Source organism: Protopterus annectens, chromosome 6.part0 (assembly GCF_019279795.1).
Source record: "Protopterus annectens isolate FY-2018-M chromosome 6.part0, PAN1.0, whole genome shotgun sequence".
NCBI lineage: Eukaryota > Metazoa > Chordata > Ceratodontiformes > Protopteridae > Protopterus > Protopterus annectens.
In genome coordinates this window covers 182,311,148-182,336,922 of record NC_056737.1, presented here as the reverse complement: position 1 = coordinate 182,336,922, position 25,775 = coordinate 182,311,148, and the positions used below count along the sequence as shown (strand labels likewise).

Sequence of the window (25,775 nt, the reverse complement as noted above, 5' to 3'; positions counted from 1 at the left end):
CACTGTGCTGCACAGCTTCTAGGTCCTCCACCTTAATGGTCTTCACTCTTGGATCTAACCTTCTTCATTGAACTCTTGGGAGTTTCCTAAGTTCTGCTGTTAAAGTGGTACATATTAGCCTTCCTTGCTTTGGAATGAATCCTGGGTTTCTCTTCCTGTTTCTCTTTGGTTCTGTTGGTGATGAAAGACTTCAATTATGTATTAGATCTCAGTTGCCTCAACAAGCACATTTAATAGAATAAGTTCTTGATGACATTATAGGTATCAAATTTTCATTTTTCATTTTTTTTTCTTGATTTGCAGTAAGAATGCTTACTCACTGACTCTGTGGTTGTGTGTGTATGTGGTTGTGTGTGTATAATCTGTGTAATCTGTATATATGTACGTGTGTGTGTGTGTGTGTGTATATGTTTATATTTGGATAGTGTAGGTATCGATTTTTAACGTTTTTCTTGATTTGTAGGAAGTTTACTCCCTCACTGATGCAGCGATTATGTGTATATAATCTATATATGTCTGGGTGTATATTCTTCTTCTTTCGGCTGCTCCCGTCACGGGTAGCCACAGCAGATCAACTGTTCCATTTCTTCCTGTCCTCTGCATCTCGCTCTGTCACACCAACCACCTGCATGTCGTCTCTCACCACATCCATAAACCTTATCTTAGCTTTCCTCTTTTCCTGTTACCTGGCAGCTTCATCCTTAGCATCTTTTTCCCAATATACTCTGCATCCCTTCTCAGCACATGTCCAAACCAATGTAATCTTGCCTCTCTGACTTTGTCTCCAAACTTTCCAACCTGGGCTGACCCTCTAATATACTTATTCCTAATCCTGTCCATCCTCGTCACACCCAGTGCAAATCTTAACATCTTTAGCTCTGCCATGTCAAGCTCTGACTCCTGCCTTTTTGTCAATGCCACTGTCTCCAACCCATATAACATAGCTGGTCATCTCACTACCCTCTTGTTAGACCTTCCCTTTCACTCTTACAGGTACTCATCTGTCACAAATCACTACTGACACTCCTCTCCACCCACTCCATCCTGCCTGTACTCTCTTCTTCACCTCTCTTCCACACTCACCATTACTCTGAACCGTTGATCCCAAGTATTTAAACTCATCCACCTTCGCCACCTCTACTCCCTGCATCCTCACCATTCCTCTATCCTCCCTCTCATTCACACACATATATTCTCTGTTAGTCCTGCTGACCTTCATTCCTTTTCTCTCTAGAGCATATCTCCACCTATCTAGGGTCTCCTCCACCTGTTCACTACTCTCACTACAGATCACAATGTCATCTGCAAACATCATAGTCCACGGGGACTCTTGTCTGATCTCGTCTGTCAACCTTCCATCACCATTACAAATAAGAAAGGGCTCAGAGCTGAACCTTGATGTAATCCCACCTCCACCTTAAACGCATCCGTCAGTCCCACCACAGACCTCACCGCTGTCACACTACCCTCATACATATCCTGTACCACTCTTACATACTTCTCTGACACTCCTGACTTCCTCATACAATACCTCTCTAGGCACCCTGTCATATGCTTTCTCTAAATCCACAAAGACACAATGCAACTCCTTCTGACATTCTCTGTACTTCTCCATCAACACTGTCAAAGCAATCATCGCATCTGTAGTGCTCTTTCCTGGCATGAAACCATACTGCTGATCACTAATCATCACCTCCCTTCTTAACCTAGCTTCCACTACTCTTTCCCATAACTTCATGCTGTGACTGATCAATTTAATCCCTCTGTAGTTACTACAGCTCTGCACATCACCCTTATTCTTAAAAATCGGTACCAAAACACTTTCTCTCCATTCCTCAGGCATCCTCTCACTTTCCAAGATTTCATTAAACAATCTAGTTAAAAAACTCCACTGCCATTTCACCTAAACACCTCCATGCTTCCACAGGTATGTCATCTGGACCAGCAGCCTTTCCGTTCTTTATCCTCTTCATAGCTATCCTTATTTCCTCCTTGCTAATCCACTGCACTTCATGATTCACTATCCGCGCATCATCCAACCTTCTCTCCCTCTCATTCTCTTCATTCATCAGCCCCTCAAAGTACTCTTTCCATCTGCTCAACACACTCTCCTCGCTTGTGAGTACGTTTCCATCATTATCCTTTATCACCCTTACCTGCTGCACATTTTTACTAGCTCGGTCCCTCTGTCTAGCCAGTCGGTACAGGTCTTTTTCTCCCTCCTTAGTGTCTAACCTTTTATACAGCTCATCATATGCCTTATCCTTAGCCTTCGCCACCTCTCTCTTTGCCATGCACCTCATCTCCTTATATTCTTGGCTACTTTCTTCATCTCTCTGACAATCCCACTTCTTCTTCGCCAACCTCTTTCTCTGTATACTCTCCTGTACTTCTTCATTCCACCACCAGGTCTCCTTGTCCTCCTTCCTCTTTCCAGATGTCACACCAAGCATCTTTCTAGCCATCTCTCTTACTAACTCTGCTGTAGTTACCCAGCTATTTGGTAACTCTTCACTGCCACCCAGTGCCTGTCTTAACTCTTCCCTGAACATCACCTCACAATTACCATTTTTCAATTTCCACCATTTGATCCTTGGTGCTGCCGTCACACTCATCCTCCTGTTCTTGATCACCAGTGTCATCCTACAAACCACCATCCTATGCTGCCTAACTACACTTTCCCCTGCCACCACTTTACAGTCCCCAATCGCCTTCAGACTGGCCCTTCTACATAAGTTATAATCCACCAGTGTGCATCTTCCTGTACGTAGTGCATGTGTGTGGATTCACTTTGTAATCTCGAAGTACTGAAATCTCGAATTTCAGTATCCCGAGACTGTAAAGTTGAGCATTCACAATATCAAAACTCCAAAAGTGCGAAATCCAAAATCGAGAATTTTAAATACACCCGCCACCACACAAACATACACCTTCCTCCCCACACTACAACAAACCAACAAAACACACACAAACACAACAACACAAATACAGACACCTACCCTACATATAAGCAGGGGGGAAAGCCCCCCCCTGCACCCCCCCCCATGTGGGGGGCTGCTCCCTCCACACCCCCGCTACTTATTTATACTAACTTCGAGGTCGCACTAAAAAGACAAAGACACTAAACCCACCACTACATGCTCTATATTCCCCTTGCACAAACACATATCCCATATGTACAAACAGCAGCACTCTCAACACTTACACACCCACACTCTTACCTACCTAACCTACACCTAAAACTTCCCAACACACTCACATACTCTCAAATCCCTACCCAAAACCCTTAAAAAAACAGCACTTACCTGAATCTCCAGATATATCCACACAACAGCACGCAAACTATATCCCACAGCACACCACACCTAACAAACACAGCAAATCCCACATAGAGTGCCACCACAACCGGGGATTCGATATTTTGAATTCGATCAAGTGCAGTTTTGCTCAACTGCACTTTTGGCACTTTCATCTCAAGACACTGAAATTTTATATTTTAGTATTGCCAAGATTGTAAAGTGCTTCCGTGTGTGCATATATAGTTTTGGACAGTGTATTTTTGGTTTGTAAGATGTGCTTACTCACTGAGTCAGTGGTTGGGTTGAAAAGGACCATCTAACAGTTTCTTTTGGTAGTACCTTTATGTCAGACAATTTATATTTCTTTAGACAGCGTGAATGAAAATTTTTTATTTTTTTCTTCTTGATTTGCAGAAAGCATGCTCAGTCAGTGGTGGTGGTATGGTGGAGTGGGTTATCTTCATTTGTTGTGTGCGATGTTGCAGCATGGCTAGAATGAGAGCATACATGTCTCCAAGAGTGTGAATATCAGAGAACACAGGCCAAACTGGGATGGGAGAGGAGATAAAGCTACTCATAAATCCATCAAAGAGGGTCCTGTCACAGATCAAAAGTTTTTGTATAAATGTTTATTTTACAATGTAGCATGTGAAGTACTTGTCTCTGTATGGGACCGGACATGAATCAGAACTTAATCTATGAGGGAAAAAGACAAGTGGTTAAATAGTTAAGTATGCAAAGCATCACAGGGTTCACTGTAGTTTAGTAGCTTGGAATCAACTGACAGAGATTACAGTTGAATATCTCTGCGTTTATACAGTTTCAGAGGACAATGACATTATTTGGTGAGAAAAGAGTATTGTTAGTTCATTTGATATCTATCTGGCTGTGCCATACAGTCATTAGGAATTAATGAGAATTCATTTGCAGCATAAACATAAAGAATATAACAATAATACAACAGCTAATGCAGATCTTTATATTAAAATCAATAAGTTTTCCAGTAAATTGTCATGTACCATGCAGAACAAGAGATGTGTTTCTGTTTATCACATGTAGAGAGCATGTAAAACCAGTATTGTCCTTTGCATATATATATATATATATATATATATATATATATATATATATATATATGTGTGTGTGTGTGTGTGTCTGTGGATGTATAGTCACACTTTATATTTTTGTATTTTTTTACGTGTTTAAAATGTCTTTGATAGAAAATTACAGATTAACACATATTTTAGTATATTTTCTTAACAGAATATTTGTTGTGATACAGCTTAATGTCAGTGCGTTCGTGTGTGACCTTTCCTTCCATTCTGCTGACCATTGGCTAACAGGATTACATGCTAACTTTATCCCAATAACGGATTGTGTACTGCCTGAAAGTTGCTTCTGATAACTGGGTTACATCTGCCTTTTTAGAGGAATTAATTTCAGTCAAGTAAATATTCATTTATATTGCTGGTTGTACTTTTGATAGCGAGAGAAGAATTTTATACAAGCACCAGACATTTATGATCTGTCTTGGCTGAGGCCCTTTTAGCCAGGTAATGTATTCTTATTGCAGCTTCTGTTTGTTTTCATGTTCCTGCCACCACTGACAGTTATACTGTAACAGAGATTTACTTCAGTTTCACACATGTACTCTTGTTCTGGAACTGAAGAAGTATAATTGCATATATAATGTAAAACTCAGAAAGATGATCACTGTATCACTTAATTTCAATAGACTGTGCCTTAACATTATCGCTGTGTTAATACTTTCAAAATGCCTTTTTTCTTCTGTATCTTGACAGGTTATGAAGAAAAGCACCAAAACTGATATAAAGAAAGTCGGACCACTTAAAGTGGCAGCTTTGAATGGATTAACTTTGTCTCGTATGCCTTTGCCTAATGACAGTAGGAGTGAATCTGCTAGAGTCTCCAATGATGAAAGGGTAATTAATTTGCAGTAGAAAATTTGTCAAAGTTCTCAGAGATTGCAAGTGCCATAGATCTAATACACCCCTTTTCTTATAATTGCCTTAATTATTTGCATGCCATCTGACCCAGGAATTTACCCCTTGTTATTTTTCCCCTGCCTAGTCTTTTGTCAGTTTCTAAAAGCACTATATTTAAAGTTTTTCAATCTGTGATAAATCAGAGATGCACATTAACCATTACATTTAGTTAATATTTGAAAAAAAAATGTCAACAGTGGGCAAAGGCAACTTGTATACTAGTGTACTATACAAACATTTGTCTGCAGAGGGGAAGCACCATCGCACCAGCCATACCTCTGCATCTCTAAATGTTCTAACTCAAAGACTGGAAATTCTTTGGGGGTAATAGGAGTATTTCTTCACTCAGAATTCTGCAGTCTGTTTCAGTATTCTGACTAGTGTTCTAATTAATCAGTAATCTTTTTTTGTTGTTGTTTTATTCATTTTGTTAACCAGGTAAGCCCACTGTCCCTTCTCAGGAGCAACCTGGGATCAATGTCTGGTTAAGCAATTTGCACAGTTATACAGCTGGCAAATGGAACCAGAGAATCAAACCCTGCACCCTTTACTTCAGGAAGCAGCTTGTTAACAGGCCAGAGATTTAATCCCTCTCTCCTGCAGACCATGAGGAACATGACTGACTATTCTTGTTTGATAATGCAAGCATGGAAGAAACAAGTGCTTCCTATTAACTTGTATAAGAATGGTAGACATTGTGGAGGTAATACTGCTGTGATTATCATTCTGCACCATTATAATCATATCATTAGGAAAACAGATGCTGTGAACTTTGTTGAGGCTGTGTGTGTGCATGTTTGTGTACAGCAGAAAAGGCAGGGCATATCGAATAGACCCTTGTGAAACCCAAAACTCTATTGTAACTAGTTGCAGGGAGGATTACACACTGTCTACTAGAACTTGAAAGGATTTGGTTTAACTAGAAAGCCATGCAAGCTTATTGTTCTGATATCATAGATCCTTGACTCAGAGATCAGCTTAACATGGTTTTCAGCTGTATCCATTGCTTTTGTTAGGATAAGAAGTACTATCTCTTTTAATTCACCATATGCTCTGACCTATTGAATGTGCCTCACTGACCCCATTCAGAAGGCCATATCCTATGGCATTTTGAATGGAGTCAGTAAGGCAGATTAGTGGTGGTGCTGACATGGCTTTTTCTAAGCCATATTGCTGTTTACTCGTAAAACCATACAAAGTGAGATATGTTTAATTTCTGTGGCTACCACTTTCTCCAGTATTTTGAATAAAGATGAGAACATGGAAGTTGTTCTGAAGGTTCATTTCTGTTGTATGACCCTTGGTTTGGTTATGGAATAATGAGATGTGGAAATCCAAAGCTGTGAAAGAACAGCCTTTGTTTAAAGGAAGTGTTAATTTATCCCATAGGCACCAGGTAGAAATAGTGCAAAGCTTGCCAGACCTTTTTAGCTAGGGGAGAAACTTTTCAGCTAAATATGTTGTCTGCATCCCTGACATAAGAGAATGCTTTTCCTAATACCAGTAGAACAACTCTGATGACTGAATAATTTTGCAGAATAATCAAGCACCACTTTAGGATCAACTACCTGATCGCCATTAATGTCATATATAGACTTTACATATCCACTCAGTAGCTAGATTGCTAATCTCTTTCTAGAAACTTTCAAGGTTTCCTAATAAATGGACATCTCTGTAGAATATACAATATACACAGATCTTTACATGCTAATAAAATAGCTACCAGAAGTTGCACGTTTAGTGTTATACATGCTACTTGATTGTGGAGGTTAACCACAACCACAAGATCTCTGCCTTTCTTATTCAAGAAACAGACACCAAGTGGTGTCAGAAATGAAAAAAAATACAAAATTAGAGAAGTGTATCTGCAGAAACGAAGAAGTGTGTTTGATTTCAGTATTTGTGTTTAGACATACAGCAATAGAGTTTTCACTGAATAAAATGGTCCATCTTCAGCCACCAGAATTCCTTGAACTTCATGGAAGCTTGATTGGAATCTTTGGATCCAAAAATTTCATCTGTTTCCCACTCTGAGTGAAATGTCCAAGAAGCCTGAAAAGGTACATTGAGCTACATTCTTCCATCTTTCTGCAGAAGATGTCTTAAAGAAGTTTAGCACTTTTACTTTTCTTAAAGAGGAGAATGGCAAAGTTGTAGTAGTAAGAGAGATGTTAAGGAGTTATTGCAACCCTGGAAAGATATTTATAGTAGGACAAGGTCCTTCACAGGCATTAGATATTTATATTCTGAGCCAAAGAGCAGAATCAAATAGTTACACTTGGGTGAGTTATATTATTTGTTAATAAGTAAAATATTAATTTGCTGTGCAAGTAATAAAATATGGGTCAATAATTTAAGAGAAAGGGAGCTGACCTCATCAGAAGCATGTAGTTATGTACATAGTAAGTAGAATGATTAGTATGTAGTTAAAGTAATTAATGGAAGAGGTAGATATGTGAAATGTAGAATGTGAGTCAAATAAAAAAGTAAAATGAGAAACAGAGAATCTGTTGCCAAACAACTGGATAAGAAAGAAAGAGAGAGCCATGAGATGTATTTTAAAAGCAGTTGAAAACCCAGGAAATTCTTTTATAATGGTAAGTCTCATTATAGTAGAAGTGGCTGTAAGCAAGAGATTTAGCATTTTCCCACATAATACATGCTGTAGATTCTTTCTAACAAAAATACATTGCTTCTAATGTTTGTAATAAGAAAAACAAGTACGTACATAAGAATTTGCAGGTTGTTGAGCAAAACATGAACGTTAACTTTTTATTTGTACTGCTGAAGTCAAAATGATTTGATACATTGAAATCTTGGCATGCATCAGGGGTATTGACATGAATGCATGTTAGACTGAAACAACAAAAATAATTGATTATTTGCACTTTTGAAAGTGAGAGAACTTGTTTGACTAAAATATGAAAATGCCATAGAGGAATGCAGATGAGTGCATGTTACATTGTTGGAAATAAGTGCTGAGAATTAATAAGAAAATGTTGAGTTTCAGTTGGACACGGGTCCAGAGTGTAATATTGTCTAAAATACGTTTAAAGCATTGGAGTTTTAAGGAGACAAAAGCCGTGTTCAGTTTGGTATCATTAGGTCAGAAATGTTTACATGTACAAAATTCATATTCAAATACCCAGTTCTGTCACACACAGGGATAAAGCCCTGACGTTTGGCCCAGATGACTAGAGCCCATTTAGTGGCTCAGGTGCTAGAAAAGCCAGTGAGGGTAGGGGAGGGGAGGAATGGATGTGTGTGGCTACAGCTCACTCATCCTGGGAAGAAGGTATCTTGACTTCTAACTGGCTTTCCTGCCACACCAGTGCTTTGGTGGAGGCCTGAAATGTAGGATTCAGGTGCCATTTTCAGCAGCAACATGTGGTGCGGTTACCTTATGGCAGTGATGGTCCCCATTCTCTATGCATGTGAAGGAGTGCATGTGCATAGCTAGAGGGCTTTGGTAGTCATTACAGTGATGCAGGTGTGCATGTCTCCACCAGTTTAGGGATTAGGGCTGTACAGAAAATATGACCCAATAGCTCATATCCTAAATTATATTTTAAACATCTTTATTAAATTCTCACATTTTAAACAATTACATGGGTGCACTCAATAACAGAAAACACACCATAGTAAAATTTTCATTCTTTCCGTGCATTATACATGTATGTTTTCTTTTTAACAATTGTAATTCATTCCAGCATTACATAAATTGAGGAATTTGTGTTTTCTGTTAAATTTCACTCTTCCTCCTAATGAACACTGCTGCCTTATTGTCCCTACAGATTTTGTTTAATTCTATGTAATTTGCTCCTCACCTTTTCAAAAGAGCCCACTTCCATTTCTTTTATCTCTGTTCTACCATCCAGTACTCTACTTATAGTTGGTTTAGATTCTGGTTTCCATTTTCTAGTAATTGCCTTTTTTTGTAGCCAGTAATATTAAAGTTGCTATATCTGGGGTAATTCAGGTCTTATATTCCAGCTCAAAAGAATATTTCCGTAGTCTAAACCTCAAAGTGCACTCACTCGAGGCACTCCTTAAAATGGAGAACATCGACATCTGTGCAGTGACAGAGATCTGGTTCAAGGCTCCAGAGAGCACCCCTGCATTACCAGGCTATAATTCATGCCACACCTTCCGGCCACATAACCTGAACCGAAACACTAAAGGCGGAGGCGTGTCCATATTCATTAAGGATATCCACACCTCCAAGCTAGTTGCTGAGCATGATGCAGCCGAGATTATCCAGTTGCAGCTAACTCTGGCCAATACCGCAATCCAAATTGTAGCTTGCTACAGATCCCCCACCATGCCCCAGGATTCCCACTCCTCATTTATTGATAAACTAGAAAATATTAGGGTACAACCCAGCACCCTAATAATGGGTGATTTCAACTACCCCACCATTAACTGGGAAAACTACTCATGTACCAACTCTTTTGCTCAAAGTTTTCTGGAATTCATAAATTTCAATGCCTTGGATCAACTTATCCACATCCCCATCAGGGGCAGCAATATCCTAGACCTGGTCATTACCAACACGGGCGACTGGTGTTCCACACAAGAGGTCAATTCCTCATTGGTCAGATCCGACCACAAGTTAATCACCCTAGAGCCACATCCCACCCCACCCCCACCCCCCATTAAGGAAACCACCGTAAAACATTTCTCCAAAGCCAACTTCACGCTTCTTAAGACAGAAGTGGCAAACTTCACGACACCCATGCAGATGGACAATCGAGGTACGATTGTTGAATCCTACACAAATGCACTTTATAAGCACTTACACGAGTGCATGGATTGTGCTATCCCTAGCAGAACCAAGATGCTATCCTCCAAAAAAGGAAGCCAATCTGGTGGTCCCCTGCCATAAACAAACTCTACAACAAAAGAAAGAAACTGTTACAAAAAAAGAGTAAAATCCCATGATTGGAGGAACTCCCTGGTCAGCCTCAGTAATAAGCTGAGATCCCTCATAAAATCCTCCAAAGCTAGTTACAAAAACAAAATTGCCACTGATTCTGAAGACAACCACAAAGCATTCTGTAGCTATGTCAAGAATCTCAATGGCAACACTTAGATCTGCTCTGAGTTACAGCGCAATGACACTAAATATACAGAACCAACTGATATTGCCAATATCCTGGCAGATAGGTTCAGTACTAACTTTAGCCCCCTCTCACCCCCTAAAGGGCCCATCTCTATACCAGAAGAATGCAAAGTTCCTGTAATCATGGCTGCACAGGTAAAACCACACTCTCCAAAGCCAAGAACACAGCATCCATGGGACCTGACAACATCCCAGGCTGAGTTCTACACGAACTACAGAACGAACTGGCACCCTACCTAAGTACCATGTTCAATCATAGCCTCACCTCAGGCTTTCTGCCCACTGAATGGTGCACAGCAATGGTTATCCCAGGGGGAGCCACCATGGACAACGCAACGGGACCTACCACCCCATTAGCCTGATGAGCCTGGTCTGCAAGACCATGGAAGGTATCATCATGGCACTTATAAACAAAGACATTGATAATCTCCAAACTCTGGACTCTACCCAGTTTGAGTTTGTAAAAGGCAAATCCTGTCTCCTAAACCTGATAGACTTCTTTGAAGCAGTCACCAAAGCCGTAGACGAGGGTAAGGTGGTTCACACAGCCTATCTAGATCTCACCAAGGCTTTCGACGCCATCCCCCACTTTGGAATTATAGATAAACTCACTAAACTAGGTATAAATCCCTATGTCACAAGATGGGTTGCCAACTGGCTCACTGACAGAACCCACACTGTGAAAGTAACAGACTTCAAATCTGACTTCAGACCAGTGGCAAGTGGAGTACCTCAGGGTTCAATCCTGGGTCCTCTCCTGTTTGGTATCTGCTTCTCTGAAGTACAGGCTAACACAGAAGGTCTTTGGCTAATGAAGTTCGCAGATGACTGCAAACCAGGAGTGATAATTGAAACTCCTAACGATGTGGACATCCTACAAAAGGGCCTCACTGAGACAGATGCCTGGTGTCCAAGCCATGGTCTCAAGCTCAATGTCAAAAAGTGCATTGTCATCTCCTTTGGTAAAAACTCTGTATCCATGAACTACCACATAGGCGGTAGTCTACTTAACACCGAAAGCATGATAAGAGACCTTGGGACACAGGTGGGCAGTAGTCTCTCCTTTGATAAGCACATCGCCGCAGTAGTCAGGAAATCCTTCTACGTGGCACACCTCATCACAAAAGGTTTCTCATCCAGGAAAAAAGAGGTCATTGTTCCGTGTACTCGACACTGATTAGACCCATTATAGAGTACAGCGCCCCTTTTGGAATGTACCTCACAAGACATCTGCAGCAGCTGGAAAGGCCACAGAAGTACCCCACAAAGAGGACTACTGACATTAAACAGACTTCCTAAACAGACCAGTACGATTTACTCCATAGCATATCACCTACTCCGAAGTGATCTCTGCCTAACATATAAAGCTATGTCAAATGCAGAGCTGTTGGACAAAGAAAATCCCATTCCCTCCGAGCTACATGCTCTAGGGACCTAAACCTTGTCACCACAATAAACAGGACATGCTGGAGGAATAGATTCCTGTTCCAGAGACTTCCCATACTCTGGAACAAGCTGCCCATGTATGTCAAGCAAAGTCCCTCATTAGCACTCTTCAAGAAAAATCTTGATGAGTGGATGGGAAATAGGAAATACACCCCGAGGATCACTTCTGTGACTCTGCTCGACAGGAGCACAGGAAAATAACTTTAAAAATAAAATTTATTATTATTATTTAAAATAAAATAATGTCATCTGTGAATAAAGCTAACTTTTCTTTGCTACCATACCAGCTTTATCCTTGAATTTCAGTTCCTTATTTTCTTTGCTAATGGTTCTGACAAAAGAGGACACCCCTGCCTTGTTCTTCTGTTCAAATGCTGCTTGTTGGAGTGGAGCCTTTTCACCTTAATTCTTGCCTCTTGAGTTTCCATTAAGTCTCCTAATTAACCCTATTATTCTATCAGGGAACGTAAATGCTGTCATTGCCCTGCTCATAAAATCCCAACTGACAGTACTGAATCTGCATCGAGACCTACCAACAATATCAGCATTTTCTTACACTCCGTTTCCCTCTAGATCATCATTGTTCTGTTAATGTTGTTAAATATTTGTGTGTAACTAACATTGTCATAAATAAGAGTATGCTGATTTTAATTTGGGAAATGCACTCTGAATTTTATTTATTCATTATAAATAAATTACACTTGAACTAAAGGGCTGCCTTCTGAATATTCCCCTTTCTTCCAAATAAATTATATGTAATATATAGATCTGTTGAGAAACAGTAAATGATCCAAAGATCGATGTTCATAAAGTCAGAAAAGGTCCAATTTGCAAATGCTGAAATTCTACGCATGTGCCAAGCAAGAAGTCAGCACATGCAAAACACAATTAAAAAAAAAAAAAACAATAAAACGTTTTTGTTGTTTTTTTGCAGGGGGGCAGGCTCTCTGTGCACCCCCACACCCCCTGCTAATTATATATACTAACTCCAAGATCGCACAATCTTCAGGAAAAGGCAAATTTTCTTACCCCAAGAAATGTGCGAACTCGTACGCCTGTTGACTAAATTTTATCAACTAAACAGATGTCGACCAAAGGGGAACTAGATCACAATCAGCGCTCTCAGTTCCTTTCCACCTCAAAAGACTGATATGTGCACATGCTAGTAGTACTTAATGTTAGCCTGGTGCCATGGTAGATCAGGCCCTTCATTAGCATAGAACTAGGGTTTGCCTTTTCAAGGATGCAAAACAGCTGCAGGAAAATGGCTGGACTAACACAACTTCACTGGTGAATGAACTTGAGTGGTTTCATTTACTGATTCATTCACCTCTTTTGTGAAGATCTGCTGAGGATTATTACAAGAAACATGGCTGAAGTGTATAGGTGGCACAGTGGCGCAGCAGTTGTCACCTCACAGCAAGAGGTTCCCTGGTTCAATTTTTGGCTGGGGTGCCTTCTGTGCAGTGTGCGCATGTCATCTCCATGCTTGCGTGGTTTCTTCTGGGTGTTTTGGTTTTCTCTCACATTGCAAAGATATGCAGAAGGTGGATTGGACACTCTGAATTGGCCATAGGTGTGTGTGCACATGACTGTGTGGTGTGGATGAATTGCTATGGCAGGGCTAGCTACCTGGTAGTGTAAACCATGGCTGTAGATGATTGTCACTGTTGAAGTGACACCCCGACCCCATATGCAAAAATGGGAAAAAGGGGCTGTGGGTGGATGGATGAATGGATTTATAAAGTTGGGAATTTAACTGCAGGTGTACATCAGTCTTCCAGCCTGATTTTAAAAGCAATGGAATGTCTCCAGAACAACACAAGGACACCAGCTGGAAGTTGTCAGCAGTCACTTGCTTCTTTTCCGTCCCAACTCTCTTCTTATCAAAGCTTCAGGACTGAAAAATACCGTTTGCTTTATTGCTTTTGCATTGTAAGTAGTGCTTACACCTTGTCTAAATGTTTCGTAGATAAATTAGATTTTTTTTCCTTTGGCTAAAAAAGTGAAACATTGCCAACAAGTGTGCCAGTGCAGGCAAACTCCCCTTAAGGACCATTCTCAGTGCTTATTTTGCCTCAGATAGGATCACAGTGCCTTTAGTTGTTGGCATTGTTATGCTTAAAAGACTACTTAGGCAAGTAAAAGAACTTAAGAGTTTTAATGGGACATATCAAGCTCTTGGTGCTCGGATAAAGAGATATTTGCTCCCTCAGTCTGGCAGACAGAGCTTTTACTAGTTGCAGTTACAAGGGAAAAAAATGAAGGAATCTTCCTAAAAGTAACACAAGCTTAATAAAATTAAATGACAAAAAGACTTTGTCAGGACAAGGGAAGTGACCTGCTAGTTCTACATAGGCTTGAAGACTGTGGTCTCAAAGTAGCCCAAGTGTATGGATCTGCAGCTGAAGTGCCTGAACAGATTGTCACTGTATCTGTAATTGCCTTTTTGGAGGAAGACAATTTAATAATTGCTTTTGAGGAGAATCAGGCCTCTGTGAATTTATCTGCTGTGCCACAGCCAAACTGTCATTTCCCAAACAGGCCTTTGCAGGTGGTTTCAGCTGTGTACCTCACATACCCAGTCTACTCTTCCTAGATATCTTCACAGTTCCTATGGACAGTTACATACATAACCCTTTGCTGGTTGGACTCACAACTCCTCAGAGAAGTGAAGATCATGTAAGAAGCCATGAACTGGTTGCAGGGAGCCATCACTCTGTGGAAAGAGCAGGGTATGATGCCTACTAAGAGGAGTAGTGCACAGTGACATCAAAATGTCTGTTGCTTTTCCCTTACAGAAGTTGTGCTGCGTGGCTCATGGTCCCCACCAGTGGTCGCACAGGCAGTGGTTCTTCTCAAACTGTTCCCTCACCATAAGATAACTGTTATTTGTCTGCTTTATGCTACCCCCTATCCCGAGTCAGTTTCCAAACTTAACTCGCTAGAGGCACAAACAGATACCTTGCCTCTGCAGCAGTGGGCCAGGTGACTGCCTTTTGTAGAAGGAATCTAAGGTGTCCCTGTTGGTCCCTCTCACTCAGTAGGGCTTTAAAAACTGAAGAAGAGAAAGTCTGTACAGTCCAGTTTTTGCTCATCACGTGGGAGAAACTTAATACCAATCCAAATTGGCCAAGCCTGCATTGTTTTAGTGCAGTCACGCTATACAGTTAAGGGGAAGGTGGCATGCAGAGGCACAGTCATTCTTAGGAAGAAGAAATTCTAGGCTTAGAGTGCCAACAAGGGGGGGGGGTGCTCCCAATGGAAGAGGGTAGGGCACCCCATAAGGACCAGCAAGCTGGTGTACTCCTTACCACCCAACTCTTAATGGGAACAGAAGGCTGATAGAGATGCTCTGGCAGGAATAAGTGGGCCATAAGTCTCTCACCTCACCCAGTAATAGCCGACTCCTTTTACCCAGAAACTAATGGGCTGATCAGGTGAAGGTAGGTGAGCTAATGGTCAAGATCCTGGAGGGGGAATGAAAAAAAGAAATGTGTCAGTGGCTCCCCAGGCCTTCAGGTAAGTCCTCAATTAGAGACCCAATAGGCAGTTGGTAACAACATACCCTTCAACATGTAGTGACTTTAGAGCAAGTCGTATCCCTGCTGCAGGCTAGCAACGCAGCTTTAGGACCTGGCCATCAGTGTGGGCATAGGTCTGCAAGCAACCTGTAGACCCAACAGCAAAATTTAGTAGTAGATCCTTTGAGCAGAACTGTCAGAAACTTGGATGACTGGAAATTGGACGGGAGGGTTTTCTTTAAAATCATAGAAAAGCAGAGGGTACTGGGGTTGGATCTTTTTGCATCTTTTAACAATCGACAACTTCTGTAGGTAGTTATGTTGTTGATTCCCTTACCCTGAAGCTTTGACAGCTGATGCCTTTACTGTTCAGTGCAATTGGATGATGTCCTTCCTTAAATCAGTATTGTAGTTTTTCAGTATTGTCAGGTTATCTCCCCAAATAATCTTGGTATCTGGCTGGGGTACCAAAGCCAAGACCTCCCATAAAGCTGTACATCCAGTGTATGACCTAAAACTGCAGGTGTAAGGGTACATAAATGGAAGTGTGAGCATGGGATCCTCATACTGTCTCACTGCCAGTCCAAAAAGCAGGTCTTAAACCCAGTGGTCTGTTCTATGCATGGTCTATGCCTTTGCCTATCCAGGTAAGTGCCCCATTGGGGAACCTTCCATGTTTTCTTTGTATTTTGATGTTTGAATCTGTTAGATGTCAAGTAAGAAAGTGTGATTGTGATAATCAGATTCCTTATAAGGATTTCTACTCACAGTGACTTTTTTTGTCTTGGAGCAGAACATAACTGTATGAATTGCAGATTTGTCAATTGTTTGTACCAAAAATGTTTGTTAGTGTCTTGCCTCACTTGATACCTATTTCAAGACTTGAGCACTTGAATCTTTGGCATCTGTCATCCTGCTCATTCCAAAAATGAAATTCAAATGGCTTATGCTCAAATCATCGTCTGCACAGTGGGACTTGGATGTACCTGTTGACAATTGATGCCTTTACTGTTTGGTGGAATTGGATGATTTTTTATGTCTTTCCACCTTTTCCCAAAATCATGGTAAATGCAAGAAAAGGAAGAAGAAAGCTTGTTCTGATTGCACTACACAAATATTAGTCTGTCATCTAGTTTACATGGACTTGGAGAGACCTAGTAACCCTACTTTCTTAACCAAAATGTAGTAGGAACCATTTAACCAATAACTCCAAACTGAAAACAAACGGTCCTGGCACACTGAGGATGGCTGAGAATAAATGTATTATAAAAATGTAATATACAAGCGCTTTCACCCTGCCCAAATGCAAGGCTTTTTCAAGTAATAAAAAACAATTAAAGTGCTTCCATTTAAATACCCTTTACCCTCTAAAAAGGTGCCAATTATTTAACGACACAAGGTATACAGAAAACAAAATATTTAAAGAGAACAAAGTATTTAAAAGGACATACCCTCCCTTTTCATTACAACAATGCATATTATAATTAGACACATTTCTTTTTACATTGTCCATTTCATGTAGTTTGTAAACGTATCTTATTGTACAATGCATGTAAAACCTGAAACCAAACTATAATTGTTTTGCTTTTTTAACCAAGTATGGTTTAATTGATGTATGGTCATTGAGACCTGGGGGGTTAGTTGCATTTCATTTTAACTGCCAGTGTGTCTCCGTGCAACTCAACCAGTTTTCCCAGTCTCCTCCGGTAGGTCCATTGAAACATGTCCTAAACTATCTTTACTGTTCTCCTTTTCTGTTTCCTTTGTGCACTGTTGTATGGTAGATATGAATTACTAAATGTATCTTTACGATGGATAGTAGATTTCAAACGTCCGTCAACTTTCTGTAACCCTACATCTAAGTAATCTATCTTATTGTAATCAAATTTGTATGTGAACTCCAGAAAACTAGTAGTGGAGTTCAAATAATCAATTAAAAGGATGTGAGAATTTCCTTGGGCCCATCCCAAATTACAAATATGTCATCCAAAAAGCAACGGTATAACTTGATATTTTACCAATATATAGAACCAAATACATAAGTAATTTCCCACTGTAGGAGAACCAAATTAGCATATATGGGGGCACATGCTGCCCCCATAACTACATCTTTAATTTGTTTAAAGGTCTCCCCCCTCAAAGTAAATGAAATTGTTCACTGGGTCTATTCTCATAAGTTCCACCAATACGTCTACATCCACTCTTAAAGAAGGTTTTTTTTTCATTCAACAGTGTATAGAACATTTCTAGACCCTTTTCAACTGGTATGCATGAAAATAAATCTATCACATCAATGTTAGGAAACAAGTACCCTCCCCATACATTTCTGGTGTTAAACTGTGTAGAAAATCCCAAGAGTCCCTCAAAAGGTGTTCATAGTCTTCCATTAAATGTTTCAAAGAATAGTCTAGGAAGGTGGCAGTGGGATAGGTATTTGATTGTTCCCCAGAAACAATAGGTCTGTAAGGTAGGTTGATGGTACTCTTATGAATCTTGGGGATACCAAAGAATGAAGCAATTCTGTGTTTCTTCATTTGTAGTATCCCCCCACCCTCTGGTCTAACCTATTCTCCAACATTAATTCCTCTGTTGCTAAGTCCACCTTCCTATATAGGTTCATAGGTTCGTAGATTAGTACTAGGCTAATTGCCCTTCTGGGCCATTGTAAGCCTAGCCAATTACCCCATGTGAGAATCCAGCCATGAACGTGGAGTCTGTAAGGTAAACATCTTAACCATCATGCCAACTTCCCAACCGAGTGATACTGCTCATTGTCAGAATCGAAACAAAAATCTCCACTCTCTGCAAGCTCTCCTAACCATGGAGAATGTAAACGTCTGTGTAGTTACTTAGCCATGGTTTTAATCAAGGGAGAGCACTTCAGCATGTAATGACTTCCACACATTTAGGCCAGATACTGCACAGAAATGGAGAAAAGGTGGTGGTGCTTCAGTTTGCATCAAAAACAATCACATCTCAGTGCCTGTCAACCAGTATAATGCACAGAGCTCCTCTGCTTACAACTCACCATAAGTATAGACCCATAACATATCTTTGCTAGATATAGATTCCCTCTCCATGTCCCAGGAACCCCTTACCACTTATTTAAATGATCTCAAGTCACCGTCTATTTAACCCAGAACCATGCTCATAAGTGACTTCAACAACCCCACTATAAACTGGGAATCATACATCATATGAAATGTTGATCTCATTAATGGATACTGGTATGTATGTACTGATATTATTCAACATTTCAAACATCTTACTTGAGTAGTCAATGGCGTTAACTATAACCATTCCTCCCCCTTTGTCTGGTCTCATAATAGAGATTTCTTTGTCCATCATTAACTCTTCCAAAATTCCTTTTTCTTTAACAGTTAAATTAGGTTTATATCTGTATTTTTTTTATTACTAATGTTACTCAAAGCATATATAGCAGATGCACATACTGCCTCAAAAACTTGTAATGCCGGGTGAAGAGGTAGATTGTAGGTACTAGCTTACCTAAAATTATGCATCTCTCCCTGATGTTGTTGGTCAAACATTAAAGCAAAATTTAATTTTCTCACAAACTGCTTTAATTCTGTAAGTGTGTCACAAACATCAAGGCCCTTAGTTGGTACAAATTTAAAGCCTTTTTTGAACAGTTGAAAGTGTTCAAGTTTAATTTCTATCCCACTCAGGTTAAATATCTTGAAACCATTGTATGATAAAGTTATACCATCATCACTTATTATTATACTTTCCCCTTCTTTTTGGTCTTATGTTTGTTTGTGTCCTCTTCATCTCCTCCACCTGAGTGTATAATGTAGTCTAGGCCTACTTTAGGGTCTAATAGATTCAGTGTTTTTAATTCGTAAATTAAGTCAATAGCATTGTTACTTTCCTTTAGTTCACTTGTATTTCTGCCCTCCATTACTTCTATGTTCACTGGTCCCTCACTTAGGTTTTTGTCAAAGTTGTTTACCCTATTGATGTTCAGAGTTTCATGTATATTATTTTTACTTAATCCACCTTTAAATATGTATGCCTTGTTGTCCCTGTACTGTTTTAGGTCTCTAGTTAACTTCTTCTGTTTTCTTTTAAAAACATCCTCACATTTCTTATCCACACGTATAAACGAATATTCATAGACATCTTTATAAAATTCAAACAGTAAATCATTTCTAATTACTTTGTTTAACCTCTCAGCATCTCTTAATAAAATTTCTACCTTTCTTTTAGAAAATGTTATCATTAAAGACTTCATTTTAAATCCACACTCATCAAAAACTTCATTAAAGGCATTAACCATTTCCTTGTCATATAAAAAAACACCTGGGTATTTACAAACACGAAGTCCCTGTGGCACAATTCGCTTGTTTAAACATTCTTCAAGATATAAAATATCGAAATTCACATTTTTTATTCCAAATAATTTATTTTCTAAATCACTAATTCCTTCCTTTAAGGAAGCCATAGCTAAAAAACGATCATTGTGAACATTAATATTATCCCATTCAGCATTTTCATGAAATAAGTCTTTTTTGTTATTATATGAATGAATCCAGTCACTTAAGTTCACATACTGCAGAGTTTTGCTCTCTGTTAACTCATTACCATTAATAGGAGCGTTTGAAGTAGAAACAGTACCTGTATTTAAGTTAACGGTAGTCCGTTGTACATCCATGTTCAATCCTCCATTTCTACTGCTGGAAACTAAGATTTCTCCCGGAGTTTCACTGTTCCTGTTGCTAAAAACCGAGACTTCTCTCTTGGTTTCTCCATTCCTGGTGTTAGTACCCAAAAAAGCGACTTTCTTCCATAACCATCCTCCATAGATGTAATGAACTCACGTAATGACCAATTGCTGGCATTGGATCCACCTCCTCCTTTCTCTATCACAACCCTGAAAAGCACCATGCTACAGAACAAAGTTTTGGCAGGGCTTTAGTGATTCAATACAACAGTAGTTCAAAAGAAATAAAAAATATTGTGGAGAACAACTGGAAAATGCTGGAATTTAACCAAGTATACCTTGCAGTGTGTAGAGATTGTCCTAGTTTCTATGTGGGAAAATCTGAGAGGACATTAAGTAAATGTATATACGTACATACATACAGTATTAGGAAGAAGAATTCAAATAATGCATTATACAGACATCTTCATACAGAACCTGCTTATAAAGAGTTTATGTTTGGAATTTTAGAACATGTTTCAATGGACCTACTGGAGGAGACTGGGAAAACTGGTTGAGTGGCAGGAGACACACTGGTACTTAAAATGAAATGCAGCTAACTCCCCAGGTCTCAATGACCATATATCCATTAAACCATATTTGGTTAAAAAAGTAAAGAAGTTATAGTTCGGTTTCAGGTTTTACATGCATTGTACAATAAGATATGTTTACAAACTACATGAAATGGACAATGAAAAAAGAAATGTGTCTAATTATAATATACATTGTTGTAATGCAAAGGGAGGGTATGTCCTTTTAAATACTGTGTTCTCTTTAAACAGTTTAGTTTCTGTATACCTTGTGTCTTTAAAGAATTGGCACCTTTTTAGAGGGTAAAGGGTATTTAAATGGAAGCACTTTAATTGTTTTTTATTACTTGAAAAAGCCTTGCATTTGGGCAGGGTGAAAGCGCTTGTATATTATATTTTTATAATAAATTTATTCTCAGCCATCCTCAGTGTGCCTGGACCATTTGTTTTCAGTTTGGAACCCTACTTTCTTATTTAACTCTGATAATTCAGCAATAAGGACCCCCAGTTCACCCTATGGTTAGAAGCCTTAGACTGTGTGTGTGGGAGATTTCAAGTTATTACAAAATAGTCACCTGCTCTTTCCAGATGTATTCTGTGTACCATAAGGCCAAGTGAGTGTGTGTGTGTGTGTGTGTGTGTGTGTGTGTGTGTGTGTGTGTGTGTGTGTGTATGTGTGTGTGTGTGTGTGTGTGTGAGTGAGTGTGTCTATATCTTTATTCATTGTGGGATGTTCTGACAAGTAACTTTTCACTGAAGATTTTAAATTGTGATTTGTTTAACCACAGCTTGTTCGATTGTGTGAGTTGGTGGTACCTTTCAGTGGCTATTTTCTACTTTTTCCCACTGTAGTGTGACTGTGGAGTCGGTATATATAATTTAAGGGGTGGAGGGTGCACATGGGCTTGTCCTTCTTGAAAAAATAGATTTTTGAGTTGTGGGTTTTGATTTTGAAAAATGTAACTTGTTTTTAGACTGTTGCCTAAACATGGGGAGTGTGTGTGCATATGGGAAAAATTCATAGCTTGTACAGCAGAACACAACTAGACACAGCTGACTTACTGACTGCCAGTGTTATTTCATTGCCTTTCTGAGGTGTTCAATCAGGTATCGGCCTGTATTTCTGTTATGGTTCATCTGTGTGCTGTTTCTGCCTGCCGTCTTCTGGAACCTCTATTTTTTACCATCACTGCTTTCAGGATGTTTCTGAAAGGAACCTTTCACCTGAATGTCCACCAGGAGACACTTTCCTCCCTTTCTGCTATAACATTTGTGACCAAAAGGCTTATACTGCTGCCTTTTAAATCAGCCACTTCTGCTGTCTTAAAGTTCTTGTCGTGGTAAACCCTCTGGTACCCATCACTTTTGCCAACAGGATATTTGCACTCAAACTTTGCTATATAAAGAGCTTTACATGATATTCCATAAGGACAGAGAAGCACTCAAGGACAGCACTTCCTCCCAAACTGTAGACCCACAGCCATTCTTTCTTCCCAAGCCAAAGTTCTAGACAGATGCATTCGTCAGTTCTAAAATACTTTACTGAGAATAATCTTCTCCCGCAAACACAGCATGGCTTTTGCTCCAACCACAGTACTATGTGACTGGCCAGTTGAGTTTTATTAACACAGTAAACACAAGTAGAGCTACAGGAAACCTAATCTCCACATTTTATTGATATATCTTAAGGCTTTTGGCAAAGTCTGTAACCAAAGCTTGTAGAAAACCAAATCTCTTCCTTGGGTCTTGTAGGCTCATCATTCTGTTGTTTTCATCTCTCCCTATCAAATAGGGAAAAGGCTGCAAAGTGGCAGAATGACTTTTCTTCTTTTCTACATGTGTTAGTAGGAGTTCCCCAAAGATCTAAACAAGTCTCCTGTTATTTAGTCTGTATGCAAATTAACTTCACACTACTACAGAATATGGAACAGTAGATGACTCTGCTCTTGTCTGCATAGCCAAAAGTCTTTCAGTACTGCAGGAACCCGGGCAGCAGTTGTCCTCCTTCATTGAAATGTGGTTATATAACTCCCAACTCCTCTTAAACATCAAAAAATAAAGTTGTTATTGTTTGTAAGCAAATTTATTTTCACAATAACCTCAGTTGACAGTAACAAAATAGAACTGACAACAGATGCCGAATCAGTAGGAGTTACCATACATGACTAAATGAAATTTGACCATAAAATGCTAGCAGTAAAAAAAAAAAAAAAAAAAAAAATCCCAGAAACTGGACTTCATACATAGGGCAAAACCTTATCTCACTGACATAGCAAGGAAGAACATAATCACAATCTTCATACTACTATCACTTTATATGCCTCTCCTATGTGTACCAATCTGCAAGATTTTCTAAAACATTAACTATAATAATGTTATAAAGTTGTAAAATTTGCAGCAAGTCATCACTTCAAAGCTCACCACTACCTGACACTCCAAACAGTTTAACGTTTCAGAGCTACTGCACTGTCTACCTCTGTTTCAACTCCTTACTTCCTATAATCTTGTCTGTAAACCTGAAAACGGCCCTGCTTTATACACTATCATTCAGCACTATTCCCCAAATAAAGGCTTATGCTCAGAAGGTGATAAACTACTGCTTGTTATATCTAAATCCAGTGATACTGCAGGACACTCACAGGATTCAAACTACAACTCAGTACTATGGATCAATATTCCACTTCCACTGAAACAAATGTAGCCTTAAATCATTTAAATCTCATCCAAAGCTGTGTCTATCTTTGCTCCTGCCAATGCCCAGGTTAATCCTAATCAAATATTTTATATGAAATATCCTCAAAATAGTAATACTTGGCTAAATATTGTTACCACTAAAGTATCTCCAACTTCTCTACCTCATCCAAGTGTCTTATTTGCCATTATACAACGACCCCCCCATTAATATTCCAAAACGTGCTCTCTGATTGGTCAGCGTGCACGTTGTAAATCAGACTTATACTAATGGAAAAAGGTCCGGTTGCCCGGACTTTTTCCATTAGTATAAGTCTTTTTTTTACAGCAACGGAGAACGCAAGATCTCCGTTGCTTTTTAGAAACTGTCTGGCTATGTTAAAGGAGTTTAACATAGCGAGACAGCTTTAAAAAAAGTAATGGAGATTCTCCGTTGCTTTTTACTAAAAGTGTCTCGCTATGTTAAAGGAGTTTAACATAGCGAGACAGCTTTAAAAAAAGCAACGAAGATCTCTGTTAGCTTTAAAAAAAAAGTGTCTCGCTGTTAAACTCCTTTAACAGCGAGACAGTTTCTAAAAAGCAACGGAGATCTTGCTTTCTCCGTTGCTTCCACCCACAGCTTTGATGTACTGCGTAAGCATACACATACGCAGTACATCAGAACTGCCGCAGAATACCAGACAGCTGCGGAAGGACAGCACGGAGGCATTATACAATGCCATTATTTAAGAAAAATAAGTATTTTTTTTCTTAAATAATGTCATTGTATAATAGCAATAATCCACTTCTGGGTGTGGGTAATGCTGGATTTACCCACGGTTGTCTTTGTTTGGCCACTCGGGCTTTGCCCTCGTGACCAAACCACACCATCCGTGGGTAAATCCAGCATTACCCACACCCAGGCGTGGGTTATTTCTTAAATATTCTTCAGTACTCCGGGCTTGATCAGCCATGTTCTACAACGTTAGCATTCTGTCACCACCCAGTTTCCCTTCTTCACTTGTTTACTCATGTTTTCCTACATCTTTTGTTCATTGATACCTTTCATATCTCTCTCAGCCTGTAAAGTCTTGTTTTCTAATCTATATTCTGTAGTAACCCCCACTCCTTTCACCTACATTCTAGCTCCTGTCAAGGTGATACTGTTCTTTTCTTTCTTCTAGTATAGAAACAGCTACTTGGAAGATTCTTTTGAACCGTAACTGAAATGCAATCCTTATTGCTAGTTGTTAAACAGCTGTCAAAACTATGGAACATAAGAATGAACAAGTTTTCAGATTACTGTGTAGACACCACCAAAGTGTTCTTTTTTCTGTTTTTGTAATTCTCACATAGACTTTTTCATTTCTTGGATTTCTGATGATTTTATTTTGTTTGTCACTCAGCAAACAATATTGTTACTTTTCTATAGTAACACATCTTTCAGTATAGGCATTAGTTCTCGCTATTTAATTATGTTAGAATCTGTGAAATGTGCTGAAGCTTCCCTCATCAGCCTTGGCTGATAAGGGGTGTTATGCTCATTCAAACTATTATGGTAAACAGATTCAAATATGCCAGTCAGTCAGTCCATCCCACAGAATAAATGGAGAAGAATGCTGTACAGACTAAATATTTAAAGACACTAATAGTACTAAAGGTTTTAAAGAGTATGATCATCTCCTTGACTTGTGTATGCCAAGAAAACAGGATAAAGCAAGCCTAACATACTGTCACCAAAAGGCTTTCGAACCTGTTGTTTCAGGTACTCTGGCAAGACTCTAGCAGGAGAGATTACAGTGCACGTCACTAAGGTAGTTGCAACATTTGCATTTTTCTTTAGAAATGTGTTTGATCTAGCCATGCATTCTGGCCCTCCACTTCACAATATTTAAGATATTACGCAGTGAAGACTCTTATTTGGCTTAATTGCAGTTAAAGGGAAGGTCTGCAAGAGGGTAGTGAGACCAGCTATGTTATATGGGTTGGAGACAGTGGCATTGACAAAAAGGCAGGAGTCAGAGCTGGATGTGGCAGAGTTAAAGATGTTAAGATTTGCACTCAGTGTGACTAGGATGGATAGGATTAGGAATCAGTATATTAGAGGGTCAGCTCATGTTGGACAGTTTGGATACAAAGCAAGAGAGACGAGATTGCGTTGGTTTGGACATGTGCTGAGGAGGGATGATGGGTATATTCTGAAAAAGATGCTAAGGATGGAGCTGCCAGGTAAGAGGAAAAGAGGAAGGCCTAAGATAAGGTTTATGGACGTGGTGAGAGAGGACACGCAGGCGGTTGGTGTGACAGAGCAAGATGCAGAGGATAGGAAGAAATGGAAAGAGATGATCCGCTGTGGCGACCCCTAACGGGAAAAGCCGAAAGATGATGATGATGACTGAATGATTTCTGTGTGTGACCTTTTTATCTTTTTGAGTAATACAGAAACTGAATGGCCGAA

General features: G+C 39.5%; 1 protein-coding gene across 1 annotated transcript in view; it reads left to right on the top strand.

Annotated features, from left to right (window-relative positions):
• Positions 1 to 25,775, top strand: part of PTPN21 (protein tyrosine phosphatase non-receptor type 21) — a 1,442,744-nt gene that overhangs the window by 1,146,700 nt on the left and 270,269 nt on the right. Inside the window, exon 14 of the mRNA XM_044073481.1 lies at positions 5,102 to 5,242. Coding sequence (XP_043929416.1) covers positions 5,102 to 5,242 — 141 coding nt within the window. The remainder of the gene's footprint in view (positions 1 to 5,101; positions 5,243 to 25,775) is intronic.